The sequence below is a fragment of the Chlorocebus sabaeus genome, chromosome 5 (genome assembly GCF_047675955.1).
Source record: "Chlorocebus sabaeus isolate Y175 chromosome 5, mChlSab1.0.hap1, whole genome shotgun sequence".
Lineage (NCBI taxonomy): Eukaryota > Metazoa > Chordata > Mammalia > Primates > Cercopithecidae > Chlorocebus > Chlorocebus sabaeus.
In genome coordinates, this window is record NC_132908.1 from 70,691,692 (window position 1) to 70,718,731 (window position 27,040).

Sequence of the window (27,040 nt, forward strand, 5' to 3'; positions counted from 1 at the left end):
GCTCTACTAGCACATGTCTTAGACTTTCAATTCCTCTGGAAAGGAGGCCTTATTAAAGCCCTTTGCTACCTGGAACAACAGATGTGATAAAGCAGCAAGCAGGCCGGGCGCGGTGGCTCAAGCCTGTAATCCCAGCACTTTGGGAGGCCAAGACGGGCGGATCACAAGGTCAGGAGATCGAGACCATCCTGGGTAACCTGGTGAAACCCCGTCTCTACCAAAAAATACAAAAAACTAGCCGGGTGAGGTGGCAGGCGCCTGTAGTCCCAGCTACTCGGGAGGCTGAGGCAGGAGAATGGCGTAAACCTGGGAGGCGGAGCTTGCAGTGAGCTGAGATCCGCCCACTGCACTCCAGCCTGGGTGACAGAGCGAGACTCCGTCTCAAAAAAAAAAAAAAAAAAAAAAAAGCAGCAAGCCTTGCCGTTATGTGGAAAGGAGAAGCACAGAAGGATGAAAAGATTTGTACAAAGCAACAACCAGTTTATGATGAGCCAGAGAGAATACAAATGAGTCCTAAGCTCAGGATCAGGCCTGTCTGGCACATGCTGTCTTAGCACGTACAGGAGTAGCACATTCCGAGGTCCATTCTGCTCCATCCCCCACATTGGCCACACTCTGAGTCTTGACTCCTGAGGCTCAGAGCCTGAAAGAAACATCTAGTAGCAGAGCTGTCATCTGTAGTCCACAGGTGGGGTTGGATGCAAAAATGTTCACGTGCATTTTTCTGGACACAGAGTCCTTAGCTTTTATCACACTTTTTTTTTTTTTTTTTGAGATGGAGTCTTGCTCTTGTTCCCCAGGCTGGAGTGCAATGGCGTGATCTTGGCTCACTGCAGCCTCCGCCTCACAGGTTCAAGCGATTCTCCTGCTTTAGCCTCCTAAGTAGCTAGGATTACAGGCATGCACCACCACACCTGGCTAATTTTTTTTTTTTTTTTTTTTTTTTTTTTTTGAGACGGAGTCTTGCTCTGTCGCCCAGGCTGGAGTGCAGTGACCAGATCTCAGCTCACTGCAAGCTCCGCCTCCCGGGTTTATGCCATTCTCCTGCCTCAGCCTCCCGAGTAGCTGGGACTACAGGCGCCCGCCACCTCGCCTGGCTAGTTTTTTTTTTGTATTTTTTAGTAGAGACGGGGTTTCACCGTGTTAGCCAGGATGGTCTCGATCTCCTGACCTCGTGATCCGCCCGTCTCGGCCTCCCAAAGTGCTGGGATTACAGGCTTGAGCCACCGCGCCCGGCCTAATTTTTTTTTAGTGGAGACTGGGTTTCGCCATGTTGGCCAGGCTGGTCTCGAACTTCTGACCTCAAGTGATCCACCCATCTTGGCCTCCCAAAGTGTTGGGATTACAGGCATGAGCCACCGTGCCTGGCTATCATATTCTTAAAAGGATCTGTGACCCCCAAAAGAGTTCAGAGCTGTTACTTTCAGAGACAGAAGCCTAAACTTGCTAATACCTACCAACCCGTGTGCAGAGGAACCCATAGTAGCAGGTTATGAGACAGATCCAATACGAAAGCTGTTTAGGCAGCCCCACTCTCTTCCTGTCATAGAAAATGTTTGCCCTGGGCATAGTTTCTGTCAATCTAGGGTATGATGGTTGCTGCCAAAAACAGATCAGATCCAAAAAACTTGCCTGTGAAATTTGTTACCTTTGGAGAACTTTGCCAAAATGCCCAGCAACCAGCATCACATCATGAACCAACTTAAATTTTTATTTTGTTTGTATTCTTTGATTTTATTTACAGAACTTACTTTCATTTCTGTGCTCAGAAATAATCATTGGCTGCTTGCTGCCTACCACATCAAAGCTAGATGTCTTCGTTTAACCCTCCTAAATCTAACCCATCCCACCTTTTCAGTTCCATTTTCCACCACTTGACTACACGTCTCCAAAAGCAGCCAGTGCATGTTCGCTCTGTGAGGACCTCCCATTAACACAGTTTCATTGTTTGAGGCCCCAGAAGATAAGACCAAAAAGAAAGGCGATGCTAAATGCTTGGTGACAGGTTTCTGGTTTTCCTGACACCAAGGATTTAAAATGTCATCACTCCCATTGCAGGGCCTATTTTTTATGTCACCTTGATTCATCTGGCTGTCAAGATGAATTCTCCAACTGTACTGACATCATGCACTGTGGGCAGGGAATAAGCCCAGTGAATCCACGCTTACTAGGGCTGTCAGTACAGGGGAAACTTTGAAATCAATACCATTTGAACTCAAATCCGTAAGTCCTCATGACAATTATTCTTGGTGCTCTTAAATGCCTTGGAAACGCTTATGGCCTTCATCCTTCAGCTGTCATGACAGGACAGTGATTTGGAAACTTGTGACATTAGAGGCCTCATGTTATGGCATATTAAAGAAAGACCTTCAGGCTTATCTGTCCACATCAGAGTGGCCTAAGCAGCACTGTCAGCATCATGACTTTCAGCATTGGCTGCAGGACACTGACAAGGGAAGCACTCTGGGGAAGATGAGAGGGACTTCCTAATCACAGCCCCTGGGGTTCTGAGATCCTCCTTTTACACTGAAATCCTGAAGCTCCTGACTCATGTCTCGAAGGCTGACTCCTCCTTACCTCACCCCTGCCTTCCTGATCATGCCACTAGCACACCAGTTCACAAGCAGTGGGATCCCCAGGCCTTCTATTTCCTCCCACACATGGCCTCTAGATGAGTATTCTCGAACCACGGCTGTGCTCATGTGGCATTCACCTGCTTTAAAAATCCTCAGTACCAGCCCACTGTCCACAGGTCACAGGGCTAACTTTGGAGCAGAGCACCCAAGTCCCCATCAGGCTCTGCCCCTCGCAGCTGTACGTCCTGCCACTTCCCTTCATGTGTCTGTGAATTGAGTCTGCTATTTCCCAAATACCTTCTTGGGTTTTCTGCCATTCTGCACTTGCTTATATTATCCCCTTTCCAGAATATGTTCATTCACTGTCTTACTCATTCCACAAATATTTATTGAGAAACTTCTAAATTTCAGGCACTGTTCTGGGTTCTAGAGCTACACTGCCCAACATAGTAGCCACCAGCCACAGGTAGCTATTGAAATTTACATTTACATTAAAAATCCACTTCTTGAGTTGTACTAGCTAAGCTTCAGGTGCTCAATAGCCACATATGGCTGGGGCTACTGTACCAGACAGTGCAGTTAGAATATTTCCATCAACCAGAAAGGTAGACAGTGCTGTATAGACATGCAGTGGTGAAGAAAACAGGCTAGATCCATGCAGACAAGAAATAGATAAACCAGACAACGTCAGGAAATCCTAAGGACTGTTAAGAAAATATCAAATAGGACAGTGAGCTAGAGAGAAGCTGATGGGGGTGGAGAAATGTTCTCACCTTCATCTCCTGTCAGAATTGTGTTCTACCCTTTTATGTTCAGCTCAGCTACCATCTCTGCCATGGAACCTTCCTTGAATGCCTCACACCAAAACAGTTTGTTCTTTCCTCTGAATGGCCAGAGCAATTAGTGCCTTAATACTTTTGCCCCATGCTACTTTTTTTTTTTTTTTTTTGGAGATGGAGTTTCATTCTTGTTGCCCCAGCTGGGGTGCAATAGCACGATCTTGGCTCACTGCAACCTCCACCTCACAGGTTCAGGTGATTCTCTTGCCTCAGCCCCCTCAGTAGCTGGGATTACAGGCACCTGCCACCACGCCTGACTAATTTTTGTATTTTTAGTAGAGACGGGGTTTTCCCATGTTGACCAGTCTGGTCTAGAACTCCTGACCTCAGGTGATCCACCCATCTCGGCCTCCCAAAGTGTGGGATTACAGGCGTGAGCCACTGTGCCCATGCTACTTTTATCTTGGTATTTCTGCACCTAGTCTGTAAGGCAGTCGTGTTATGAAAAAAGTCATCTTTGGACCAGAGTAGGGAGACCTGAATTCATTTTTTTAGTTTATTTGTTTATTGTAAAGGATATTATATAGGATACAGATGAAGAGACGAAGAGGGCAAATTATGGGGGAAGGGGTATGGAGCTTCCATGCTCTCCCCAGGTGGCCGCTCTCCAGGAACCTTCACCTGTTTATCCATCTGGAAGCTCAGAGACCCAAATTCTAAGCCTGGCTCCAGCTTTGTGGCCTTGTCACTCTGAGTGTCTGTCCCTTATCCTGCTTTATTATTCTTCCTGGCATTATATAATGCATTTGTTTACTATCTGGCTTCCCTTCTGGAATGTCAGTTCTGTGAGGGGTGGACCATGTCTGTTCTGTTAATTGCTTTCTCTCAGTGCCCAGAACCATGCCTGACACATCCAGGTACTCAGTAAATATTTGCTGAATCAGTTGCTGTCTGACCTTGGTGAATCATTTTACATTTTTTTTTTTTTTTTGAGACGGAGTTTTGTTGTTGTCACCCAGGCTGGAGTGCAGTGGCACAATCTCAGCTCACTGCAACCTACGCCTCCTAAGTTCAAGCAATTCTCCTGCCTCAGTCTCTCGAGTAGCTGGGATTACAGGCACCCGCCACCACGCCCGGCTAATTTTTTGTAGTTTTAGTAGAGACAGGGTTTCGCCATGTTGGACAGGCTAGTCTTGAACTCCTGACCTCTTGATCCACCTGCCTTGGCCTCCCAAAGTGCTGGGATTACAGGCGTGAGCCACCGCGCCTGGCCAAATCATTTTACCTTCTGAGGAGTCTCATTTCCTCCCATGTACTGGGCTTGATAATATGTGTTCTGTGGGGGTATTTGGCAGACTCCATGAGTTAAAGAATGAGACAATACCTCATAGGTGGCAGGCTCTCTGGAAGCTTTTCTTTAATGAATGTCAGGCTTTGTGTCGCTGACCTGGGGCTTGACCATTTGGAGCCTCAGAACTTATCCCAGACCTGTATGCCTGAGTCATTTCTGCTCTGTAGGTAACACAGTACAAGAAGACCTGAAACCTGAGCTCACTACCTCTGAGGTCCTGATAGCTTTAGGCTCCCTGGTATCAGGCACAGAAGAAAGGGCCAGCCTGCTTCCCCATTCTGCCCAATCCAAGATCTGAGCATCCTGCTTAGATGTAGCGGTGTGGGCTTTCACTAGCCCGAGTCTGAACTCCAGCCAGCCCTTCTCTGAGCTTCATGGAACGCAGCTGTCAGCCAGTCTGGCATTGGAGTGGGTGGCAGGCACAGTCGGCAGGAAGTCATGTTCTTCCTTCCTCATCTCCCAGGTGACTCTGAACAACGTGGAAGTCTGCAGTGAAAACATCTCCACTCTGAAGAAGACACTGGAGGTACAAGGGAAATTGCCTATCGGTGGTCAGCAGCCACCTTTTCCCATGTTGAGAGACAGCCCTATAAACACATCATGGTGAAGATGCTTATCCTGGTGACATTGAGCCACACTCGAGGGGATTTCTTGGTGACTGACATGATAGCAAGGCATCCTTGGACCAGGGGGAAAAGCTCAGGAGTTGGAAGATCAGAATTCAAATTAGATCTTCCAGGCAAGGCACAGTGGCTCATGCCTGTAATCCCACACTTTTGGAGGCCAAAGCGGGTGGATCACTTGAGGTCAGGAGTTCGAGACCAGCCTAGCCAACATTGCAAAACCCCATCTCTACTAAAAATACAAAAATTAGCTGGGCATGGTGGCAGACACCTGTAATCCCAGCTACTTGGGAAGCTGAGGCAAGAGAATCGCTTGAACCCAGGAGACGGAGGTTGCAGTGAGCTGAGATCATGCCACTGCACTCCAACCTGGGGGACAGAACAGACTCTGTCTGAAAATAACACACACACAAATTAGATCTTCCAGCACACAGTTGGCGTGTGACCTTGGCCAAGTCCCTTAGCCCTCTGAGCCTCAGTTCTCTCATCTATGAAATAAGATACATAGCTCCATCCTGCCCTAATTTGGGTTTCTTTGATAGCCCAATGAAAAAACAGGATTGAGGCCAAGTGGCTCATACCTATAAGCTCAACATTTTGGGAGGCCAAGGCAGGAGGATTACTTGAGGCCAGGAGTTTGAGACCAGCCTGGGCAATGTAGTGAGACCTCATCTCTACCAAAAAAAAAAACTTTTTTTTAAAATCAGGATCAGGGCCGGTTGAGGTGGCTCACGCCTGTAATCCTAACACTTTGGGAGGCTGAGGCGGGTGGATCATGAGGTCAGGACTTCAAGACCAGCCTGGCCAAGATGAAACCCCATCTCTATTAAAAATACAAAAACTGAGCCAGCTGTGGTGGTGGCTGCCTGTAATCCCAGCTACTCGGGAAGCTGAGGCAGAGAATTGCTTGAACCCGGGAGGCAGAGGTTACAGTGCAAGATTGCACCACTGCACTCCAGCCTGGGCGACAGAGGGAGATTCTGTCTTTAAAAAAAAAAAAAAAAAAAAAAAAAATTGGGATCAAAAGCACCTTATAAAAATGACCGATCCCTGTATAAATGTAGGAGATTAAGATAAGGTTTGCCTAATCCTATACAAAGCTGGTAGGTGTTATTTTTTAGAGGAAGGCAGCAGAGTATAGTGGAAATTGCTTGGGGTTTTAAGCCAGACACCCCAAGTTCAAATCTTCATTTGATCACTGCCCAGCTGTGTGGCCTTAGGCAAAAGTTCTGTAACCTCAGTTTCCTCATTCATAAAAGGGGATAATGACCTCTGTGCCACAGGACTGTTACGAGATGAATGTGATAACATGAACCACTTAGTACATGAGAGGTATGCAGTGGTACTTATTAGTTGTATTAACAGTTAAAAATAATAGTAGCTGGGCCGGGCATGGTGACTCATGCCTGTAATCCCAGAAGTTTGGGAGGCCGAGACGGGTGGATCACCTGAGGTCAGGAAGTCGATACCAGTCTGGCCAACATGATGAAACCCTGTCTCTACTAAAAATACAAAAAAATCAGCTGGGTGTGGTGGCATGCGCACATAATCCCAGCTACTCGGGAGGCTGACGCAGGAGAATCGCTTGAACCCCGGAGGTGGAGGTTGCAGTGAGCCGAGATTGCATCACTGCACTCCAACCTGGGCGACAAGAGTGAAACTCCATCTCAAAATAACAGTAGCTGGGTGGCTTGTGCCCATAGTCCCAGCTACTTGGGACCCTGAGTCAGAAGGGTTGCTTGAGGCCAGGAGTTCGAGGCCAGCCTGGGCAACATAATGAGACCCCCCCCAACACTTAAAAAGGAAAAATAGGCTGGGCGCAGTGCCTTATGCCTATAATCCCAGCACTTTGGGAGGCCAAGGCAGGTGGATCACAGGTTAGGCATTCAAGCCTGGCCAAGATGGTAAAGCCTTATCTCTACTAAAAATACAAAATATAAAATTTAGCTGGGCACAGTGGCGAATGCCTATAATCCCAGCTACTCAGGAGGCTGAGGCAGGAGAATTGCCTGAACCCAGGAGGCGGAGGTTGCAGTGAGCCAAGATCATGCCACTTCACTCTAGCCTGGGCAACAGAGTAAGACTCCATCTCAAAAGAAAAAAAAGGTAAAAATAGTTGCCAGGTGCGGTGGCTAACACCTATAATCCCAGCACTTTGGGAGGCCAAGGCGAGTGGATCACCTGAGGTCAGGAGTTCGAGACCAGGCCAACATGGTGAAACTCCGTCTCTACTAAAAATACAAAATTAGCCAGGCGTGGTGGCACACACCTGTAATCCTGGCTACTCAGGAAGCTGAGGCAGGAGAATCGCTTGAGCCTGGCAGGCGAAGGTTGCAGCGAGCCGAGATCATGACATTGCACTCCAGCCTAGGCAACAGAGTAAGACTCTGTCTCAAAAAAAAAAAAAAAAAGTTAAAATAGTAAAAATCAATTTAAATTTAACAAAATAAAAATAACAGCATGGAGAGATCACTTTGTGAACTACTAGAAAATGAGGGGCCCAGTTCTTCCCCACTCCCAAACTCAGCCTCTAGGAAAGAAGTGAGGCCAGGGCCCTGCCTCCACAGTGAACACTTGTACAAAGGAGGATGCTTTGCAGCAGAGACAAAGGGCTCGGTGCACAACCTGGTGTGAAGTGTGGGCCTTATGCTGGCACACTGAGGAGGAGGCTGGAGCCAGCACACAGAGGAGAGAGGGGTGGCTCAGAGAGAACAGTCAGGTGGGTGTTTATAGTACTGTAAACTGGATTATGTTAGGAATTTACCCCCAAAAAAGCCTTAAAATGGGGGATGGAATAAAATAAGGTGGCATAGGCCGGACGCGGTGGCTCACATCTATAATCCCAACACTTTGGGAGGCCAAGGCAGGCGGATCACCTGAGGTCAGGAGTTCGAGACTGGCCTGGCCAACATGGAGAAACCCTATCTCTACTAAAAATACAAAATTAGCCAGGTGTAGGGGCTCATGCCTGTAATCCCAGCTACTCAGGAGGCTGAGGCAGGAGAATTGCTTGAACCTGGGAGGCAGAGGTGGTGGTGAGCCAAGATGATGCCATTGCACTCCAGCCTGGGCAAGAGCAAAACTCCGTCTCAAAAATAAAAATAAATACGGTGGCATAATGTACCGATAATATAGTATCTGTCACATCATATGTGTTCAACAAGTTGGCTGTCATCATTGTTGGGTTTTTTTTTTTTTTTGGTTTTTTTTGTTTTTGTTTGAGACGGAGTCTTGCTCTGCAGCCTAGGCTGGAGTGCAGTGGCGCGATCTTGGCTCACCGCAGGCTCCGCCTCCTGGGTTCACTCCATTCTTCTGCCTCAGCCTCCCGAGTAGCTGGGACTACAGGCTCCCCCCACAGCGTCTGGCTAATTTTTTGTATTTTTAGTAGAGACAGGGTTTCACCATGTTCGCCAGGATGGTCTTGATCTCCTGACCTTGTGATCCGCCCGCCTTGGCCTCCCAAAGTGCTGGGATTACAGGCATGAGCCACCGCGCCCGGCCCGTTGTTGGTTTTTTTTTTTTTTTTTTTTTTTTTTTTTTTTTTGAGACAGAGCCTCACTCTGTTGCCCAGGCTACAGTGCAATGGCATGATCTCAGCTCACTACAACTTCTGCAATTCTCCTGCCTCAGCCTCTGGAGTAGCTGGGATTATAGGCACCTGCCACCATGACCAGCTAATTTTTGTATTTTTAGTATAGATGGGGTTTTGCCATGTTTGCCAGGCTGGTCTCAAACTCCTGGCCTCAAGTGATCCACCCGCCTTGGCATCCCAAAGTGCTGGGATTACAGGCATGAACCACCTCTCCTGGCCTTGTCTTTATTTTATTTTATTTTATTTACTTATTTATTTTGAGACCAATTCTCGCTGTGGTGCCCAGACTGTAGTGCAGTGGCATGATCTCGGCTCACTGCAACTTCCACGATTCTCCTGCCTCACCTTCCTGAGTTGCTGGGATTACAGGCACCTGCCACCATGCCCGGCTGATTTTTGTATTTTTAATAGAGATGAGGTTTCACCATGCTGTCCAGGCTGGTCTCAAATTCCCAACCTCAGGCAATGCGTCTGCCTCAGCCTCCCATAGTGCTGGGATTACAGGCATAAGCCACCATGCCTGGCCTTTTTTTTTTTTTTTTTTTTGGAGATGAAGTTTCACTCTTGTTGCCCAGGCTGGAGTGCAGTGGCACAGTCTTGGCTTACTGCAACCTCCACCTCCCGGGTTCTAGCAATTCTCCTGCTTCAGCCTCCCAAGTAGCTAGGACTACTGGCGCACACCACCATGCCCAGCTGATTTTTGTATTTTTAGTAGAGACAAGGTTTCACCATTTTGGCCAGGATGGTCTCGATCTCTTGACCTCATGATCTGCCTGCCTCGGTCTCCCAAAGTGCTGGGATTACAGGCATGAGCCACCACGCCCAGCCGACGTGTTTTTATCATTGTTTTTAAGTCATGGCACTTTAGACTATTTCTGACCTTATCCTTAACATGAGTCTGTTGGGTTTTGGAAGTAAAATTTGGGGAAATATTAGAAATTCATACGTGAGTGTATGACTTTCATAGAATTAGCCAAGTAAAAGAGCTGAAAAACCTATTCCCATAAATCCCAGCCACCCTTAGATTTGCATTTCACAGATGTTCTTTCTCAGCCCCATCAGCAGCCCTTTGAGATAAGCAGATCAGGTGGCATGACGTTCAGCTTACAGGGGAGGTTACAAGACTACTCGAAGACAGTAAGTGTCAGGAATACTGTGGGAGTGAAGGGCCTCTGTCTGCTACAAGAGTCCCTCTGAGTTCTTCCACTCTGCTTCCTCTCTGGAGCCAAAATAGCATGAACTTTCTAAGGAGGCTACAAGAAATGTGGCAGCTCCTGGCAACCTAAAACACAAGTTTGAAGCAGTTCCCCCTAGAGAGCACTACACCTACACTGTAGTGTGGTGATTAGAAACAGGCATTCTGGGCTGGACACGGTGGTTCACGCCTGTAATCCCAGCACTTTGGGAGGCTCAGGCGGGCTGGCCAACGTGGTGAAACCCCGTCTCTACAAAAATACAGTGATTAGCTGGCCATGATAGTGGGTGCCCGTAATCCCAGCTACTCTGGAAGCTGAGGTGGGAGAATCACTTGAACCTGGGAGACAGAGGTTGCTGTGAGCCAAGATCATGCCATTGCACTCCAGCCTGGGTGACAGAGCGAGACTATCTCAAAAAAACAAAACAAGACAAAACAAAAACAGGATTTTTGGAGTCAGAATACCTGGTCTAGAGTCCCAGCCCCATGATTTATCTACGTTAAAAGACGGGTCTCTGCTGGGCACAGTGGCTCACACCTGTAAATCTAGCACTTTGGGAGGCCAAGGCAGGTGGATCACCTGAGGTCAGGAGTTCAAGACCAGCCTGGCCAACATAGTAAAACTCCATCTCTACTAAAAATATAAAAATTAGTTGGGTATGGTGGTGCACACCTGTAATCCCAGCTACTCGGGAGGCTGAGGCATGAGAATCACTTGAACCCGGGAGGCAGAGGTTGCAGTAAGCCGAGATCATGCCACTGCACTCCAGCCTGAGCGACAAAGTGAGACTCTGTCTCAAAAAAAAAAAAAGAGAGAGACAGGGTCTCGCTTTGTTGCCCAGGCTGGTCTTGAACTCCTGGGCTCCAGCGATCCTCCTACCATGGCCTCACAAAGTCCTAGGATTACAATAGTGAGCCACTGCACTCAGCCTTTCATGACTTATTGCCATGACTTTGAATAAATTATTAACTTCTATGCCTCAGTTTCCTCATCTGTACAATGGGGATAATTTTACCTACTTCATAAAGGAGATACTTTTTTTTCTGAAGGTCAGAGTAACTTAAGTAGTTGTGGGGGTTTTTTGGTTTTCATTTTGTTTGGTTTTTAAGCAGAATAGGTACTTTGGTCTCACTCTGTTGCCCCGGCTGGAGTGCAGTGGCATAGTCATAGCTCTCTGCAGCCTTGAACCCTTGGGCTCAAGGGATCCTCTCACCTCAGCCTCCTCAGTAGCTGGGGATGCAGGGGTGCAACACTACATCCAACTAATTCTTTAATTTTCTGTGGAGACGGCTTCTCACTATGTTTCCCTGCTGTTCTTAAACTCTGGCCTCAAGTGGTCCTTGCACCTTGGCCTCCCAAAGTGCTAGAATTACTGGCATGAGCCACCTCACCCAGCCTGTACTGTAATAAAAGCAAAATGCTTAGAACAAAGCCCGGTATACAATAAGCCCTTAAACATTAGCTATGATCTTGACCATCTCCCTTTGGTAGCCAGACCAAAATATTTAAGAAGCAGAACTGGCTTTTGTGGTTTTTTGGTAAATTTAAATAAAATTTAAAGAGAAGTAAATAAATATAAAAGTGGGAAAAAAGAGAAAAAAAGGAGCAACTATAGCAATAATAGCTAGTGTCTCCTGTGCCAGGCACTGAGCTAGGCACATTGTGCTTCATCTCATACATGAGGAGCAGGAATTGGTGTTCCCATTTTATAGACAGGAAAACTGAAGCTCAGAAACTTTAAATCATTTGCCCAAGGTCACTCAACTAATACATGACTGAGCCAGGACTTGAACCTAGGAATGTCTGACTCTAAAGATAGGAAAAACTTTGTGGTATTTCTGTTTCTTCTTCACTTCCCCAACACTGGTACCCCCATATTACAGAGGGGGAAGTGGGAGCCAAGTGGATAGCCACCAGGATAGAATCGAGGTTTTCTGAAACCCATCCAGGACTCTTGACAGGCCATAGCTACACCCAGAGAAGGCTGGAGGAGTAGAACTGGCTGGTGCCTCTCCTCACACTCCCATGGCCCACGCATGCTTGGTGGTCTTACAGCAGTGTTCTCCCCTAGAGTGACTGCACCAAGCTCTTCAGCCAGGGCATTGGAGGGGAGCAGGCCCAGGCCAAGTTTGACAGCTGCCTTTCTGACTTGGCCGCCGTGTCCAACAAATTCCGAGACCTCTTGCAGGTAAGCCCCAGGTTCAACTGCTGACTAAATCCTGTGCCTGTGCGTTGCTCTGAGAAGATAGTTAGCTGGCTCATCGTGTGCAAGGAAGCCAGGAGGACGGGTGAGGGAGCAGCAAGCAAGCCCTGACGCCTGGAGTTGTGCAGGTCCCTTGAGACTAAAGGCCCTGTTGGTTTTTCAGCTGTGAAGTTGTCACACTGACAAGCCAACCTCTGGTCCTCTAGACTTTCCACTTGGCCCCACAATGACAAGAGCCCTCAGAAGATGCTCAGAGGAAGCGGAGCCACATGGTTGTTCTGACCTGTGGCCCTAGCCGCAGGTGCTGCCTAGCACCCGGCATTCTGAAATCTCTCGGGACAGTCTATCAGAATAGTCTCAAGGCCTCATTGTTACCCTGGACCTGAATCATCTGAGATCTGGAAAGGGGCATGTTCCTGGCTCCTCCTTTCATTAGCACTAGCTCTGTTATAACCTTCAACAGGGCCTGCAGAAAGCCTCAGGGCTGGAAGAACACCCTGCAGTCAAGAGATGGGGAGAGGAGAGAGGGAAGGGGTGGGGAGAGGAGAGAGGGAAGGGGTGGGGAGAGGAGAGAGGGAAGGGGTGGGGAGACGAGAGAGGGAAGGGGTGGGGAGACTAGAGAGGGAAGGGATGGGGAGAGGAGAGAGGGAAGGGATGGGGAGGGAAAGGGAAGGGATGGGGAGAAGAGAGGAAAGGGATGGGGAGAAGAGAGGGAAGGGATGGGGAGAAGAGAGGGAAGGGATGGGGAGAAGAGAGAGGGAAGGGATGGGGAGAAGAGAGACGGAAGGGATGAGGAGAGGAGAGACGGAAGGGATGGGGAGGGAACGAGAAGGGAGGGATGGGGAGAAGAGAGAGGGAAGGGATGAGGTGTGCCTTCTGTGTTACATGTCTCCACCTTGTCTTGTGCAGGAAGGGCTGACGGAGCTCAACAGCACAGCCATCAAGCCACAGGTGCAGCCTTGGATCAACAGCTTTTTCTCCGTCTCCCACAACATCGAGGAGGTTAGCCTGGCCACAGGCAGCCATCAAGCCCCAGTGACCCCTCGCCCCTAGCCCCAGCTGGAGAGAGCGGAGCCATCTGAACAGACTAGACCTTCCATGCTTCCCAGCCCACTTCCCCCACCCTCACCCTTGAAGACTAGGTTCCTCCCAGGAAACAGTTTGTCCCTAGTCAGAAGGGCTCAGAAAGACATGGAGTTTGCCTTGACCTAACTTATTCCCTTGTATTGGAGCTCTTTTTGCCCCACCTATGATAGACTTAGAAGCGTTTTTTTCCTCCTGGCCTAGTGATTTCATTCCTGTAGAACATGAGATCCAAGAAGGAATAAAATGCCAGGAACTTTACCATATTATGTGGGCCTCTGCTACAGCGCTGGGCTGTTTGCTGGTCAGTTTCTGCCAGCCTGGGTGTCTGAGCTGGTTTTAAACTAGATGAGTCAAGGCACAGGAAAGAAAGAACGTTTTACATTATTTTCTTGGAGGGATAGAGGTGGGTGGCAGTGAATGGTACTTCTTAGAAAGAGGCCCATGGTGACCACCAGTCCTGCTTCCTGACAACAGGAAGAATTCAATGACTATGAAGCCAATGACCCTTGGGTACAACAGTTCATCCTTAACCTGGAGCAGCAAATGGCGGAGTTCAAGGTGAGTAGGGGCCCTAGGGATCCACTTAGGGAAATTACCCACCTCTGCCCAAACCAGCAGCCTGCCGGGTCTCATCACATTCCTTCTGGGAACCCTGGAAGCCCTTCCAACCCTAACCTGTAGAAACACTGCCCCATGGCCTCACCTAACCATCCTCACCACCTAAGACTCCACCGTAGAGGCAGAGGAGTTAGGTGGGGCTCTGATGTCAACCCTCTGTGTGCAGGCCAGCCTGTCCCCGGTCATCTACGACAGCCTAACCGGCCTCATGACCAGCCTTGTTGCCGTCGAGTTGGAGAAAGTGGTGCTGAAATCCACCTTTAACCGGGTAAGGTAAAGGGGTCATGGGTCTGCAGCTCGCGTTTCTCCTCTGAGGAAGACAAGGCATGCCACCACGCCAGGACTTGCATCCCCTCTGTCTGCTGCCCACAGGCCCTGCATGTCTGGGTCCAGTTCTGCCCTCACTTCTGAAGCTGTAGAGCAAACTGGAGCCACAGGGCACCACCTGAGGCCTGGCCAGCCTTGCCACCCAGCTCTGGGGGCAGTTGGAGGCCAGTTCTGCTTGGCCAGGCCTAAGTAGTTACTGGGCTTGGGTTCTTCTGCAGCTGGGCGGTCTGCAGTTTGACAAAGAGCTGAGGTCACTCATTGCCTACCTTACCACGGTGACCACCTGGACCATCCGAGACAAGTTTGCCCGGCTCTCCCAGATGGCCACCATCCTCAATCTGGAGCGGGTAGGTGGCTCGCCCTTGGCCCAGCCACGGAGGGGTGACTGAAAGAGGCAAAGATGGATCCCCACCACTTCCCTCTAAACCATGTCTCTGCCAGCAGCCAGTCCTACAGGACACCTTCCCCTTCCCGGGTGCCCCTGCTCTGCCCCTGGTAGAGGCCAGAGCCCTCTTTCAGAATAGCCCCACCTTGCTGACTGGTCTCTATGTCTTTCCCCACAGGTGACTGAGATCCTCGATTACTGGGGACCCAACTCCGGCCCATTGACGTGGCGCCTCACCCCTGCCGAAGTGCGCCAGGTGCTGGCCCTGCGCATAGACTTCCGCAGTGAAGATATCAAGAGGCTGCGCCTGTAGCTGTCTGGGTGAACACACCTGGCTCATCACACTTCCGGGCCTGTTCCCTAAAGGGCCCCAGCCAAGGAGCTGAGCGAGACTCTCTGACTTGGGGGAGATCTGACAGCCCAGACCTTTCTACAGCTGGCAGCAGAGAAACAAGGTCTGGACCCACTCCATGCTCTGCCCTCAGGCCTGGCCAGGTGATGCTCTGGGGGCAGCGTCTCCCCACCAAGAGAAGCGGGCTTCTAATGAGGTAGGAAAGCCACGGCAGGCGGCAGGCAGCCCAGGCCAGCTTTCTGCGTGGATGGTCAGTCTCTTGCCCTCAAACACTACAGCAAACAAGCTACCCTGCCAGCCCTAGACAACTTGGGTACATCTGGGGACCTAGCAGTTAGACTTGACTTCGAGGAAAGGCTGTGATGTTTATGATCCCTGAATAAAGATACCCCTTGGAGAGATGCCAGTGTGCTGTTTCCAGGGAGGGCCAGATGCTATGGGGCAGGGCAGGTCTACCAGTTGCACTGAAATAGGAAGGCAAAACCCAAGACCTCAGCTTCCTCCCACACGCAGTGCAGCACACGGCTGTGTCCGGGACCCACGTGATGGCAGGAGCCCCCATCCAGTCCCAGACCCTCATGCCCCTACTGGGCCCTCAGCACCACAAGCTGGATCACCCCAGGGCCAGTTCCCCATGGTGTAGGGGAAGTGGGAACTGCTCCCAGGAGGAGCAAAAGTGACTATGAGAACCACCTGTAAGGACAGAGTGAATTTATTCCAAGAATGCCAGTCCTGAGAACCCACTTCCCACAGGCACCAGGTCACTTGGCACGGTCCATAGCTTTGCTGGTTAAGGCCTGGGATGACAGTGAATCGCTGGGTCACTGCCACCAACTTGGCAAGGGACCGCCACCCTCACTCCCACGCTCCCATGAGGGTGAAGCGTGAAGTCTGCAACTCTAAGGAAGGCCATAGGGAATGCCTTGAAGGGCCTCTTCAGGGTTGGCCTTGCCGAGGGACTCCCAGCCATATGCCAAGGCTGGCTGTCAACCCTTTCCAGGGCCCTCGTGGAATGAGAAGGCCAGCCATAGGATTTGTAAAGGCCACATGGGATACTAAGCTTGGGACCTTCTTATGTCCAGGAGGAACAGAGGCTATACCTAGGCCACTGTCCACCAGGTCAGTCCTGTCCCAGGCACTCTCTGCTTGCCCAGGTCTTGCTCTGGTCAGCTTCCTTTGGGAGCAGATTCGCAGAGGTGGGTGGGGAGTAGGAGGTGGAGGTTCCCATCGGGCAAGGAAGGTGGGGGACACTGTAGCTCCAGGTTTTCTCCTGTTGCAGAGAGAAGCCAGCTTCATGGGAAAGGGCAACAGGTTGAGGCCTCGGTCCCCAGCAGCTTCAGGCTCAGGCCCTGCGTGTCCACTTCAACCAGGTGGATGCTGTAATTCCCAAGGCCCTGGACAGGACAGGAAGTATTTAGAAGGCTTTGGACAAATCCCAGGCCTTCTGGAGGCTGGACTGAGCCTGCAGGACCAGGGGACTTGCAGATATAGCCCCTGGTTAACTGGTGGGCCACAGTGAGGTTTCTTGCCCCAAGAGGTCTCCTGACCAACCCCAGCCCCATCAGTACCTCGGTCTTGGCCAGCACCGCCTCCAAGGCCTCCTTTTGCTGTGGCTCCTTGGTCAACAGATAGAGAAAGCCTCCACCGCCTGCCCCAGCCAGGCTCTGGCCATGCACATGGGGGGCCAGGACATCCATCATACGCCGCACAGCCAGGGGCTCACAGCCTGGAGCCATGAGCTTCTTCTGCTCCCAGTATGAGGTCAGGCACTGGCCCAGCAGAGGCAGGCTTCCTGAGGTGGGGCAGAGGGGAGTGATGTGCCTGGGCCAAGATACTCAGCACCCGTCTGGAGATTGCATGAAATGCCAGGACGTGCTGCTGAGCCAGTGTCATGGTAAAGAAGCCAGATTTCAGTGCTGGCTGGAGCTGGAAGTAACAAGCCCACTTCCCAAGACCACCTGAGGACCAATGTGCAGGAAGCAACCAACACCACACCCAGCACAGTCGGCATCTAGGGAGCTGTGAAGCGACACACTGGGGCCCTGCCCAGCTCAGACTTCCCTGGAACTCAGCCATGGGGTAAGTCCCTTCCCCTTTCTGCTTCCTGTTAGGTGGGGCTGGAGGGCCTTTCCCATAATGAAAATTTTGTCCTCAGATGTGACTTTCCCCTAAATGTGAGACCTTGGAGAGGACAGACAATAGGCTTCTGTTCCCAGAGGCCTAATATCTGGAGCTTGTGCCAAGCCTGCAGATGACCCTGGCCTCAAACCCACAAGTGGCAGGATACTCGCTCCTGGTGCCCTGACCCCCCCGCCCCGGAAGAAGCCCCTCACCTTGGCGGAAGGCTTTAGCACACTCCTCAGTTTGCTGCACCAGGCTGTGGGCATTCTGCACCACAGCAGGCAGTCGGGCGTACCAGCTCCTCAGCACATCCTGTGGACGGAGCAGGAGAAGGGGTGGTGAGGACCCAGGCCCAGCCGGCAGGCCCCCTGCCTGCCTCCCTCATGCTGGGGCCGGAGCTCACCTGCAGCAGATTCCGAGCCAGGCGGGTCTTGCCAGTGTACACCAAGAGCAGGTGGTCATTGAGCTTCTGGACAAAGCCCTCAGGCACCGTGACCTCTTCTACCTCCACCTTCAGCGGCAGCTGAGCCCGGGAGCGCCCCACCTTGATGCCAGGCATTAGGCCACCCACTTGGTCCTGCCAGCCACCTCCTGTGAGCCCAGGGCCTGTCACTGTTGCAGTCTATCTGGCCCAGCTTCATTCTCCCAGTCTAGGCTCCCGGCCCTGCACCCCTTGCTGGGAGCAGTATGGAAAGATAGCTTCCCTCAACTCCACAGGACAGTGAGCTGTGCAGCTTCTGTCCCCAGGACAATCCCAGCAAGGGAATGGGTTTCACTCCAGGGCAAAGCTTGGAATTCCCGAGGCCTGAGTTTTGTTTTAGACCTAATGTGTAATTGGAATTGGGATAAACCACATTGAAGGATAAAGATTTTACACTATGGCCGGGCATGGTGACGCACACCTGTAATCACAGCACTTTGGGAGGCTAAGGCGGGCAGATCACTTGAGGTCAGGAGTTTGAGACCAGCCTGGCCAACATGGTGAAACCCCATCTCTACCAAAAATACAAAAATTAGCCAGGCATGATGGTACGTGCCCTGCAATCCCAGCTTCTGGGGAGGCTGAGGCAGAGGTTGCAGTGAGCTGAGATCTCACCGCTGCACTCCAGCCTGGGTAACAGTGTGAGACTCTGGCTCAAAAAATACATATTTTACACTAACCTCTGCCCCTCCTAGGGGAGTTTTAGTCAGAGGAGAGGCTGACAGATACCTTCCCTATAGCCTGAGTCTCCCTGCACCATCTTCTGACAGGTGGTTTATGTTGGAAGGAAGCTCATCAGGATCTATTTTTATCGTATTTAACTTATACATCTTTCCAGCTTCAGTAATGAAAGGTATGTATCATTTTCCTCCTTGTAGCTGCATAAAAATAACTAGTCCAGGCATGGTGGCTCACGCTTGTAATCCCAGCACTTTGGGAGGCCAAGGCGGGCGGATCACGAGGTCAGGAGTTCAAGACCAGACTGGCCAACACAGTGAAACCCCATCTCTACTAAAAATACAAAAAATTAGCTCTGCATGGTGGCGGGCACCTGTAATACCAGCTACTCAGGAGGCTGAGGCAGGAGAATCGCTTGAACCCGGGAGGTAGAGGTTGCAGTGAGCCGAGATTGTGCCACTGCACTCCAATCTGGGTGACAGAGCTAGACTCCATCTCAAAAATTTAAAAAAAATTAAAAATAACAAAACTTGAGTTGCTTCTGGGACAGACCCTTGATATTTAGGGAAGGGCCTGCAAGGGTTTAGAGTACGAAATGCAAAAGACAGGAGCCATCTGGAACTTTGCAGCCAAAACCTGGTGGCTGCAAAGTGGCTAAGTCTTGAAATGTCAAGACTTAACTGTGCCCCTCTGCTTCAGAGCACTTGGCACAGTTTGTAATACACATGCACCTGAGTGGTTACTGATTAATGTCTGTCTCCAGGAGACCACAGGACTTTTGAGGGCAGGGACCCCATTTTTGCTCACTTTATCACTGGGGCCCCACAGAGTGGGTTCTCAACAAATAGTCATCCGTTGGCCAATGTAGAACTTGAATGGCACACCTCAAAAGAAAGCTGGAAAGGCTTCCCCATCTGCACCTTTTGCTCATGACTACCGATTATGGGATATGAGTCACTACAGTGAAATGAGAGGCTTGAGCTACAGAGTGACAGAAAACACCACAATCAGGCTTCAGTAGGCCTTTGCAGCAGTTTCCTTCCAGGCGTGTGCTGGAGACGGGGCCTGACACCCTGAGGTGGACCTGAAACCAGACAAGCCTGTGGCTGCTCTACACTGGCCATGGGTTCCAGGGGGCTCGGTGGCCAAGAGGAGTGAGAAGCCTGGCACTGGTGACATTCATTAGATCATAGTCATTGTTGGGCTCTTGCTGCCCTACCATATGGCCAGGGCGTGGGGGCGGGGGCACAGGTGATCGCATCTCAAGTAAGGGCATGATGCCAGAAGGGCAGGCAGAAGGTCCAAACCAGCTCTGCCCAGCCCTACCTGAGCACAGCCCTGGATAGGCACAGTCACGAAGCATAGCACCTGGTTCCAACAAGCATAAAAGGCACAGCACAGGCCCAGTGCGGTGGCTCACGCCTGTAATCCCAGCATTTTGGGAGGCCGAGGCGGGCGGATCACTAGGTCAGGAGATTGAGACCATCCTGGCTAACGGTGAAACCCCGTCTCTACTAACAATAGAAAAACTTAGCTGGGTGTGGTGGCGGGCGCCTGTAGTCCCAGCTACTCGGGAGGCTGAAGCAGGAGAATGGTATGAACCTGGGAGGCGGAGCTTGCAGTGAGCCAAGATCACACCACTGCACTCCAGCCTGGGTGACAGCAAGACTCCATCTCAAAAAAGAAAGAAAAGAAAGGCACAGGCCGGGCGCGGTGGCTCAAGCCTGTAATCCCAGCACTTTGGGAGGCCGAGACGGGCGGATCGCGAGGTCAGGAGGTCGAGACCAGCCTGGCTAACACGGTGAAACCCCGTCTCTACTAAAAAAATACAAAAAAATGTAGCCAGGCGAGGTGGCGGGCGCCTGTAGTCCCAGCTACTCGGGAGGCTGAGGCAGGAGGATGGCGGGAACCCGGCAGGCAGAGCTTGCAGTGAGCTGAGATCCAGCCACTGCACTCCAGCCTGGGCGACAGAGCGAGACTCCGTCTCAAAAAAAAAAGAAAAGAAAGGCACAGCACAGAATCTGGCACTCAGTAGATGCTCGTGAAACAGCTCGTTGGGAGGTAGAACATTTCAAGTTGAAAGTGACCAGAGAAGGTCAAAGTGACTAGAAGGAAAGTATTTTCAACAGCAGCACAGTCATGTGGCTGTTGGCCAATCACATGCAAATCCAGGGGAGTCCCACTCCCCCCGCAGGCCCTTGGGAGAGTGTCAGTGACCTTCCCCAACTCCAGGGCAGTCACATACCAGTGGTGAGCACCTGCTCCAGGTGCAGCACTGCATGAATCAGGGCTTCCGTGCCCACCACCCGGCCTGCGGCTCGCTGCAAGGCAGCCAGGGCAGTGCCTGCCAAGATGCTGCTGGTGCCTGCAGGGCGGAGAGGAGAGAGCAGGCATGAAACACTTCTGCCCTGCCCAGGCTTGCCTGACTCCCTCTAAGGGCAGAGGCCAGGGAAAGGGATCACAGGCAAGGTTGGAGGGCTGTGACAGTCAGTGGGTAGCAGGTGGCAGGGCCCGCTTACCCAGGCCAGAGCCGTGGGGCAGCTCAGACCAGGTGTGCAGCTCAAAGCCGCCCCCGAAGGTGCGGAGCAGCTGCTCATTCAGCTGGAGTTCCGAGTGGACATGCACGATCCCCGCGCAGATGAAGGCCGCCTTCAGCAGGGCCCCTGCAGAGGGACAGGCATGAGGAAGGAATTTGGTCTCCAAGGGCAGACGCAGACACCCACCCACCCTCATGACTTCCCAGCCCAGTGTGGGACTCATCCGGTGGGACAAAAGTCCAGCAGCAGTACTGGCCCCACCCCCAAGCCATAAAAGGGCCTCTGGACTCCCAGACAGGGACACATGTCATCTCTACTTCCTGTGTCTGTAGGTGCCTATGCAGGTTGACTCCCAGCCCCTTCCTTCCCTTCAGGCTCCTCAGCCAGACTGGCTGGCTCCTCACGCCAGACCCCAGTGGCTTGCAGTCTCTAGCTTCTGCCCCCCACCCCTAGCTGGCCATGTGTGCCAGCCCCACCTGCAGAGGTCTCAGGGTGCCTGACCTGGGGCATGGGGCTGGCAGTAGTCCCGCAGGTCAGCCAGGCACCGGCACACTATCTTCACAGTCATCTCATCCTGCCGAGGCCCCACCGCCAGCCACAGCTCAGGCTCCGGGATGCGGCGTGCCCTGGCTCCAATGGGCCGGCGGCCATCCACTCGCACAGCCAGGCCCAGCACAGCCCCACCAAGCTCATAGGCAAGGGGTGGCGTGTCACTCCAGCCCCCTACGGCAGCGTGGCAAGACTCAAGTTGGTCACAGAAGCTGCCAGCCTGGCTCTGGGGCAGGTACCCTCACCCCCACCTGCCACAAGGGGCTCACCAGAGAAATCCACACGGGCCGGGCACTCAGCCACCACCCACTGCCCAGGTCCCGGCAGCTCCACTGGCTCCGTGGAGACAAAGTGCTGGGCTGACATCACAGCCTGGCGGATCAGGATCTGCCCAGCCCCCTCATAGTGGCGGGCCGCTCGCACCAGCAAGGCTGGCCTGCCAAAAGGAGGGTGGGATGGCGGCATGCAGCCCAAGCTGGAGGCAGATTGCCTGGCTTTGGGGACCTGACTGTCCTGGGGTACCCAACGGTGCCCCACCTCTCTCTGGGCTTCATCCATCAGCGGCCACTTCCCAGATAGCCAGGGGCATATCCAAGGGATCTGACCTCTGTTAGTACCCACCTGCTTAGCCACTTGTCCCTCTCCTGGGCAAGTGCCTCCACGCCCGCTGCCAGGTCTCCACACTCCAGGTATGAGAAGGGCCGCATCCACTCAGGGTTGGCAGCTGGCCCGCTCCGCAAGCCCCCACGGCCCTCTGCCATGCAGCCCAGGACGTCCGCCACACAGGCCAGTGCCCGCGCCGCCACGCCAGGATCTTCTGCCCCAGCTGCAACTGAGGGACCAGGAATTGGGGGTGGCAGGGGAGGAGGCCTGTCTTCAAAATCCTCTGCCCTGAGAGGCTACTCAACAGTCCCCAAATGCGCCAGACCCCTCACACCTCCTGGCTTTTGCCCACAATGTATCTTTGACTGTAACTGCACCCCTCCTCTCTGCCTGGCAGAGATCCTCTCGTCTTGCCAGTCCCAGAGTCCCAGCCCAAAGGTGTCTCTTCAGCCCCACCCAGGACTCCCATAGTGGTGAAGAGCTCAGGCTCTGGGCTCAGCCTCACCACCAGCTAGCCATGTGGCTCTGGGTGAGTAGCTTCAATACCAATCATGTCCATGGTCCCTGGGACCTTCCACGAGGTACGGCCTAGGAGGCTAAGGCTGTGGGCCCCCAGCAGTGTGCCTGGGACCTCATGCAGAACTGACCATGTCCCTTGGGGGCCCTGTCCCCTCCCCACGCTCTGCACCCACATCCCGGCACCCGGTACAGAACATGCAGGGTTTGCCGATGTGCCTAGGACCTAGAGCTCAGCTGCCAGGCCTCAACCTCTGACCAAACCCCACTGACAAGGATGAGGCCTTCCAGAATCCTAAAAGTAAACTCCAGCATGCCCCTTCCCTGCTTGAGCACCTCATGGCCCCCTAGTCCCCTCAGGGGATGGCCCAGAGGACAGGGAGGGCAGGTGCCCCTGGCCTGACTCTGCAGCACTACCAGCCCACACACTCACCCTGGTCCAACGTGGCCAACAGGGGCCCGGGGCAGCCCTCGCGGACAGCAGCCCAGATCAGCGGGCGCAGGCTGAGGTCCTGCCGGGCCTCCAGCACATGCCGCGCTTTATGCAGGGCCTGGCGGAAGAACAGGTCCCGGCGAGAGGCCAGCGTGGCAGCCCGATCCAGGCATGGCTGCAGCTGCTCCCAGGACAGACGCCAGGAGGCTCGCCAGGCTCGCAGGGCCTCGCCCCCATCCTCCTGGCGGTTCAGCATCCACAGCAGGTCCTGGGGTCCCAGGTCCCTCGAAGGGTGGAGCACAGGAAAGAGGCGGGCGCTGGGAAGGCAGCACTCTGCTGGCGGCGTGTCAGGGTCCCACAGGTCCCAGGCTCTGATGTGGGGAGAAGGCACATTCCCAGGAGGGAAGCAAAAGCTCCAGTCTCCTCCCCAAGCCCTGAGCTACCTGTCAGTTCATGGGGACAGGACAGTCTCCTCCAAGGTAGCACAAGTGGGCAATTCAGGTTTGGGGCCAGGCTGCCTGGCATCCTTTCCCAGACCGCTGAACAAGAATGCCAAAGTCAGCACAGCCAGAGACTGGGAGCTGCCCAGGGGAAAGTACTGGAGAGAATCTCAAAACCACCCAGGCCCCTGGATGGTAGCAGGGCCCGGCCCGTGCTGCTCTGGGGCAGGGGAGAGACACACCTCGAAAAACAGCAGTCACCCCAGCTGCCCAGGTCACAGAGACCCTAGGGGTGTCCACCTTACCGAACACCTGTCCTCTTGAAGAATTCACTCCAGGGTACGTTGAGATATGTGCCTGCCCCCTGTCTCTGGGGGAGAGGAGGAAGCAGTCAGGGCTGCAGGGGCCACAGGAAAGGGTTAGAGACACTAGGCCAGGGGTCCAGGAGCTGCTCAAGTGCTCATGTGAGGGAAGAAAGACAGACAAAGCACGTACTTGACCCACCCAGGCTGGAGCGCAGTGGTGCAATCAGCTCACTGCAGGTATGAACTCCTGGCCTCAAGAGATCCTCCCACCTCGGCCTCCCAGAGTGTTGGGATTACAGGCGTGAGCCACTACACCCAGCCATGGAGCAATTTCTGAAATTGCTTTCAGCCCTGCAGCTCCAACACTCCTGCTGAGGTGCCTGAAATCTGGAGCAGAACCCTGGGTTCCAGGCCCAACCCACCACAACTGGCTGCAGCCCAAGGCGGGTTACCTCCCTCTCTGAACCTCAGTCTCTAGCCTGCCAAATGGGGATAAAAATCTCCACCCAGCTGGGCGCGGTGGCTTCACGCCTATAATCCCAGCACTTTGGGAGGCCGAGGTGGGCAGATCACGAGGTCAGGAGATTGAGACCATCCTGGCTAACACAGTGAAACCCCGTCTTTACTAAAAAACATTTAAAAATTAGCTGGGCGTGGTGGCGGGCGCCTGTAGTCCCAGCTACACAGGAGGCTGAGGCAGGAGAATGGCGTGAACCCGGGAGGCGGAGCTTGCAGTGAGCCGAGATCGCGCCACTGCACTCCAGCCTGGGCGACAGAGTGAGACTCCATCTCAAAAAAAAAAAAAAAAAAAAAAAATCCACCCAACCAGCCTGGCCAACATGACGAAACCCCATCTGTACTAGGCTGGGCGTGGTGGTGCACGCTGGTAGTCCCAGCTATTTGGGAGGCTGAGACAGGAGAATCACTTGAACCTGGGAGGCAGGGGTTGCAGTGAGCTGAGATTGGGCCGCTGCACTCCAGCCTGGGTGATAGAGCAAGACTCCATCTCCAAAAAAAAAAAAAAAAAAAAAAAAAACAAATCCCCACCCAGCCCAGCTGGCTGAGCAGATGCAAGGAGGGAGAAAGCCTGTGGAGACTCTGCTGGTCTCACAGCCTAACCTCACCCTACCTCCTCCCTCATCCTCTCTTCCTACATCCTACCCTCCTCACAGCCTGTCCCACGGACCAGTGCTCAGAGAACCCCGCCGTGGGGTGGGGGCCAGGACTCCTTGGGGCTCCCCAAAGCCTGAAGATGGGGGTGAGGGAATGCAGGGCGACTGCCTACCTCCCAGCTGTCCAGACGGCCAACAAGGGTGAAGGCGTGGCCTGGGGAGCCACGTAGCCGCGTACGGTGTCCCTGCAGGACAAGGTCATGCAGCTCCCAGCCATGCAGAGCCTCGGAGTGGGCTATGTCCAGGCCACTCACCATGCAGCCAGCGCCTATGTGAATAGGGCCCTGGCGGGGGACAGGGCAGACATCCTGGGTGGGCAGGCACCCAGCACCCCCCAACACACACGGGATGCCAGCACCCTTGCCCCAATATGCCCACGCGCTCAGGCCTCACCCGCAGGTGGCAGTGCTGCAGGACACTCCCGGGACCCAGCCGGACAGGGCCCTCCAGCAGGCAACTGACCACAGAGCTCCCAGCCGCCAGGAGCTGCTGCTCCTGTGCAGCCGGGTAGGAAGAGCATGAGGGTCGAGGGCCAGGGCTGCCTCAACTCTCCTCCCAACCCAAGCATCTGGGGGCGAAGCGTCCAGGCCTACTGCTCCCCTGCCCCGCAGCCCCCAGATTCCTCTCTGGACCTGCCTTGGCCCCAGCCTGAGGCCTATTCCCATCCCACCTGTCCAGCTACACCCAACCCGGCCACCCTGGGGGCCACCTCTGAACCCTACCTGTCCCCTTTCTCAGCAGCACAGCACTGACCCAGGCCCACCACTGTCACCCCAGGCAGACCCCAAAGAAAGGTCTTCTTTAGCTTCTCAATCAGGTAAGCTCCATGCAGAATCCTGACTTGGTCACTTACTGGCTGTGTGGCCTTAGGCAAGTTACTTAGCCTCTCTGAGCCTCCAGCACTTCATGAGTAAGCTGGGGGTAACACCTGCACTCAGGCCATCTGTTCCAAGGCCGGCTATTGTCTTCCCGGGAATCCACATCCCACCTGACCCCAGGCACCCAGCAGGCACCAGAGGGGCAGGGAGGTCTCACCTCCACCTGAGAGTGCACAATCTGGGCCCCAGGAGCCCCGGGGAGTGTGAGGCTGTGCAGGAACTCAGTGGCTGAGGAGGTCATGTAGCTGTAGCTGCCGTTGGAGACATAGGCTGTAAAGACATAAGTACGGACCCCAACCCCATGCCTGCTGCGACTCAGGCTGGCCTCCCAGCAGCAGAGACACATGGGGGCAGGTGTGGCAATGAGCCTGTTAGGGGAAACTGAGTCAGGAACTGCCCAAAGCCACACAGCTAGAAAGCAGGCAGGTTGGCTGGGCACGGTAGCTCACACCTGTAATCCCAGCACTTTGGGAGGCCGAGGCAGGCAGATCATGAGGTCAGGAGTTCAAGACCAGCCTGACCAACATGGTGAAATCTCGTCTCTACTAAAAATACAAAACTTAGCCAGGCATGGCCGGGCACGGTGGCTCACGCCTGTAATCCCAGCACTTTGGGAGGCCGAGGCAAGCGGATCACAAGGTCAGGAGATCGAGACCATCCTGGCTAACGTGGTGAAACCCCATCTCTACTAAAAATACAAAAAAAAAATTAGCCAGGTGTGGTGGCAGTCGCCTGTAGTCCCAGTTACTTGGGAGGCTGAGGCAGGAGAATGGCATGAACCTGGAAGGCAGAGCTTGCAGTGAGCCGAGATCGTGCCACTGCACTCCAGCCTGAACAACAGAGCGAGACTCTGTCTCAAACCAAAAAAAAAAAAAAAAAAAAAAATTAGCTAGGCATGGTGCCACGCACCTGTAATCCCAACTACTCAGGAAGCTGAGGCAGGCGAATCACTTGAACCCGGGAGGCAGAGGTTGCAGTGAGCCAAGATTGCACCACTGCACTCCAGCCTGGGCAACAGAGCCATACTCTGTCTCAAAAAAAGAAAAGAAAGTTAAGTAGACAGCTTAGGGTCAGGCATGGTGGCTCATGCCTGTAAACCCAGCACTTTGGGAGGCTGAGGCAGGCGGGTCACCTGAGGCCAGGAGTTCAAGACCAGCCTGACCCACATGGTGAAACCCCATCTCTACTAAAAATACAAAAATTAGCCGGGTGTGGTGATGCACGGCTATTATCCCAGGT

The 27,040-nt window shown here is 53.0% G+C and overlaps 2 protein-coding genes across 14 annotated transcripts in view; one reads left to right on the forward strand and one right to left on the reverse strand.

Moving 5' to 3' along the window:
• COG4 (component of oligomeric golgi complex 4) overlaps positions 1 to 15,489 on the forward strand; it is a 38,863-nt gene extending 23,374 nt beyond the window's left edge. The window contains exons 13-19 of one of the 2 annotated variants that reach the window (XM_007993676.3): positions 5,170 to 5,232; positions 12,189 to 12,305; positions 13,230 to 13,322; positions 13,881 to 13,964; positions 14,191 to 14,292; positions 14,570 to 14,698; positions 14,915 to 15,489. In XM_007993676.3, the coding sequence (XP_007991867.1) occupies positions 5,170 to 5,232; positions 12,189 to 12,305; positions 13,230 to 13,322; positions 13,881 to 13,964; positions 14,191 to 14,292; positions 14,570 to 14,698; positions 14,915 to 15,049 (723 nt within the window). In that variant the 3' untranslated portion in view covers positions 15,050 to 15,489. The remainder of the gene's footprint in view (positions 1 to 5,169; positions 5,233 to 12,188; positions 12,306 to 13,229; positions 13,323 to 13,880; positions 13,965 to 14,190; positions 14,293 to 14,569; positions 14,699 to 14,914) is intronic. The other variant, XM_007993678.3, reaches the window with a different exon arrangement.
• Positions 15,490 to 15,784: 295 nt separating this feature from the next.
• The window catches only part of FCSK (fucose kinase), a 28,021-nt gene continuing 16,765 nt past the window's right edge, over positions 15,785 to 27,040 (reverse strand). For 11 of the 12 annotated variants that reach the window (XM_007993670.3, XM_007993667.3, XM_007993665.3 and 8 more), the window contains 14 exons: positions 25,959 to 26,071; positions 25,317 to 25,418; positions 25,037 to 25,207; positions 23,752 to 23,816; positions 23,007 to 23,377; positions 22,076 to 22,286; positions 21,724 to 21,890; positions 21,407 to 21,628; positions 20,888 to 21,031; positions 20,614 to 20,733; positions 17,613 to 17,800; positions 17,422 to 17,521; positions 16,657 to 16,880; positions 15,785 to 16,482 (listed from right to left, as the gene is read on the reverse strand). In XM_007993670.3, coding sequence (XP_007991861.2) covers positions 16,381 to 16,482; positions 16,657 to 16,880; positions 17,422 to 17,521; positions 17,613 to 17,800; positions 20,614 to 20,733; positions 20,888 to 21,031; positions 21,407 to 21,628; positions 21,724 to 21,890; positions 22,076 to 22,286; positions 23,007 to 23,377; positions 23,752 to 23,816; positions 25,037 to 25,207; positions 25,317 to 25,418; positions 25,959 to 26,071 — 2,300 coding nt within the window. In that variant the 3' untranslated portion in view covers positions 15,785 to 16,380. Of the gene's footprint in view, positions 16,483 to 16,656; positions 16,881 to 17,421; positions 17,522 to 17,612; positions 17,886 to 20,613; positions 20,734 to 20,887; positions 21,032 to 21,406; positions 21,629 to 21,723; positions 21,891 to 22,075; positions 22,287 to 23,006; positions 23,378 to 23,751; positions 23,817 to 25,036; positions 25,208 to 25,316; positions 25,419 to 25,958; positions 26,072 to 27,040 lie in introns of those variants that run through there. The other variant, XM_007993674.3, reaches the window with a different exon arrangement.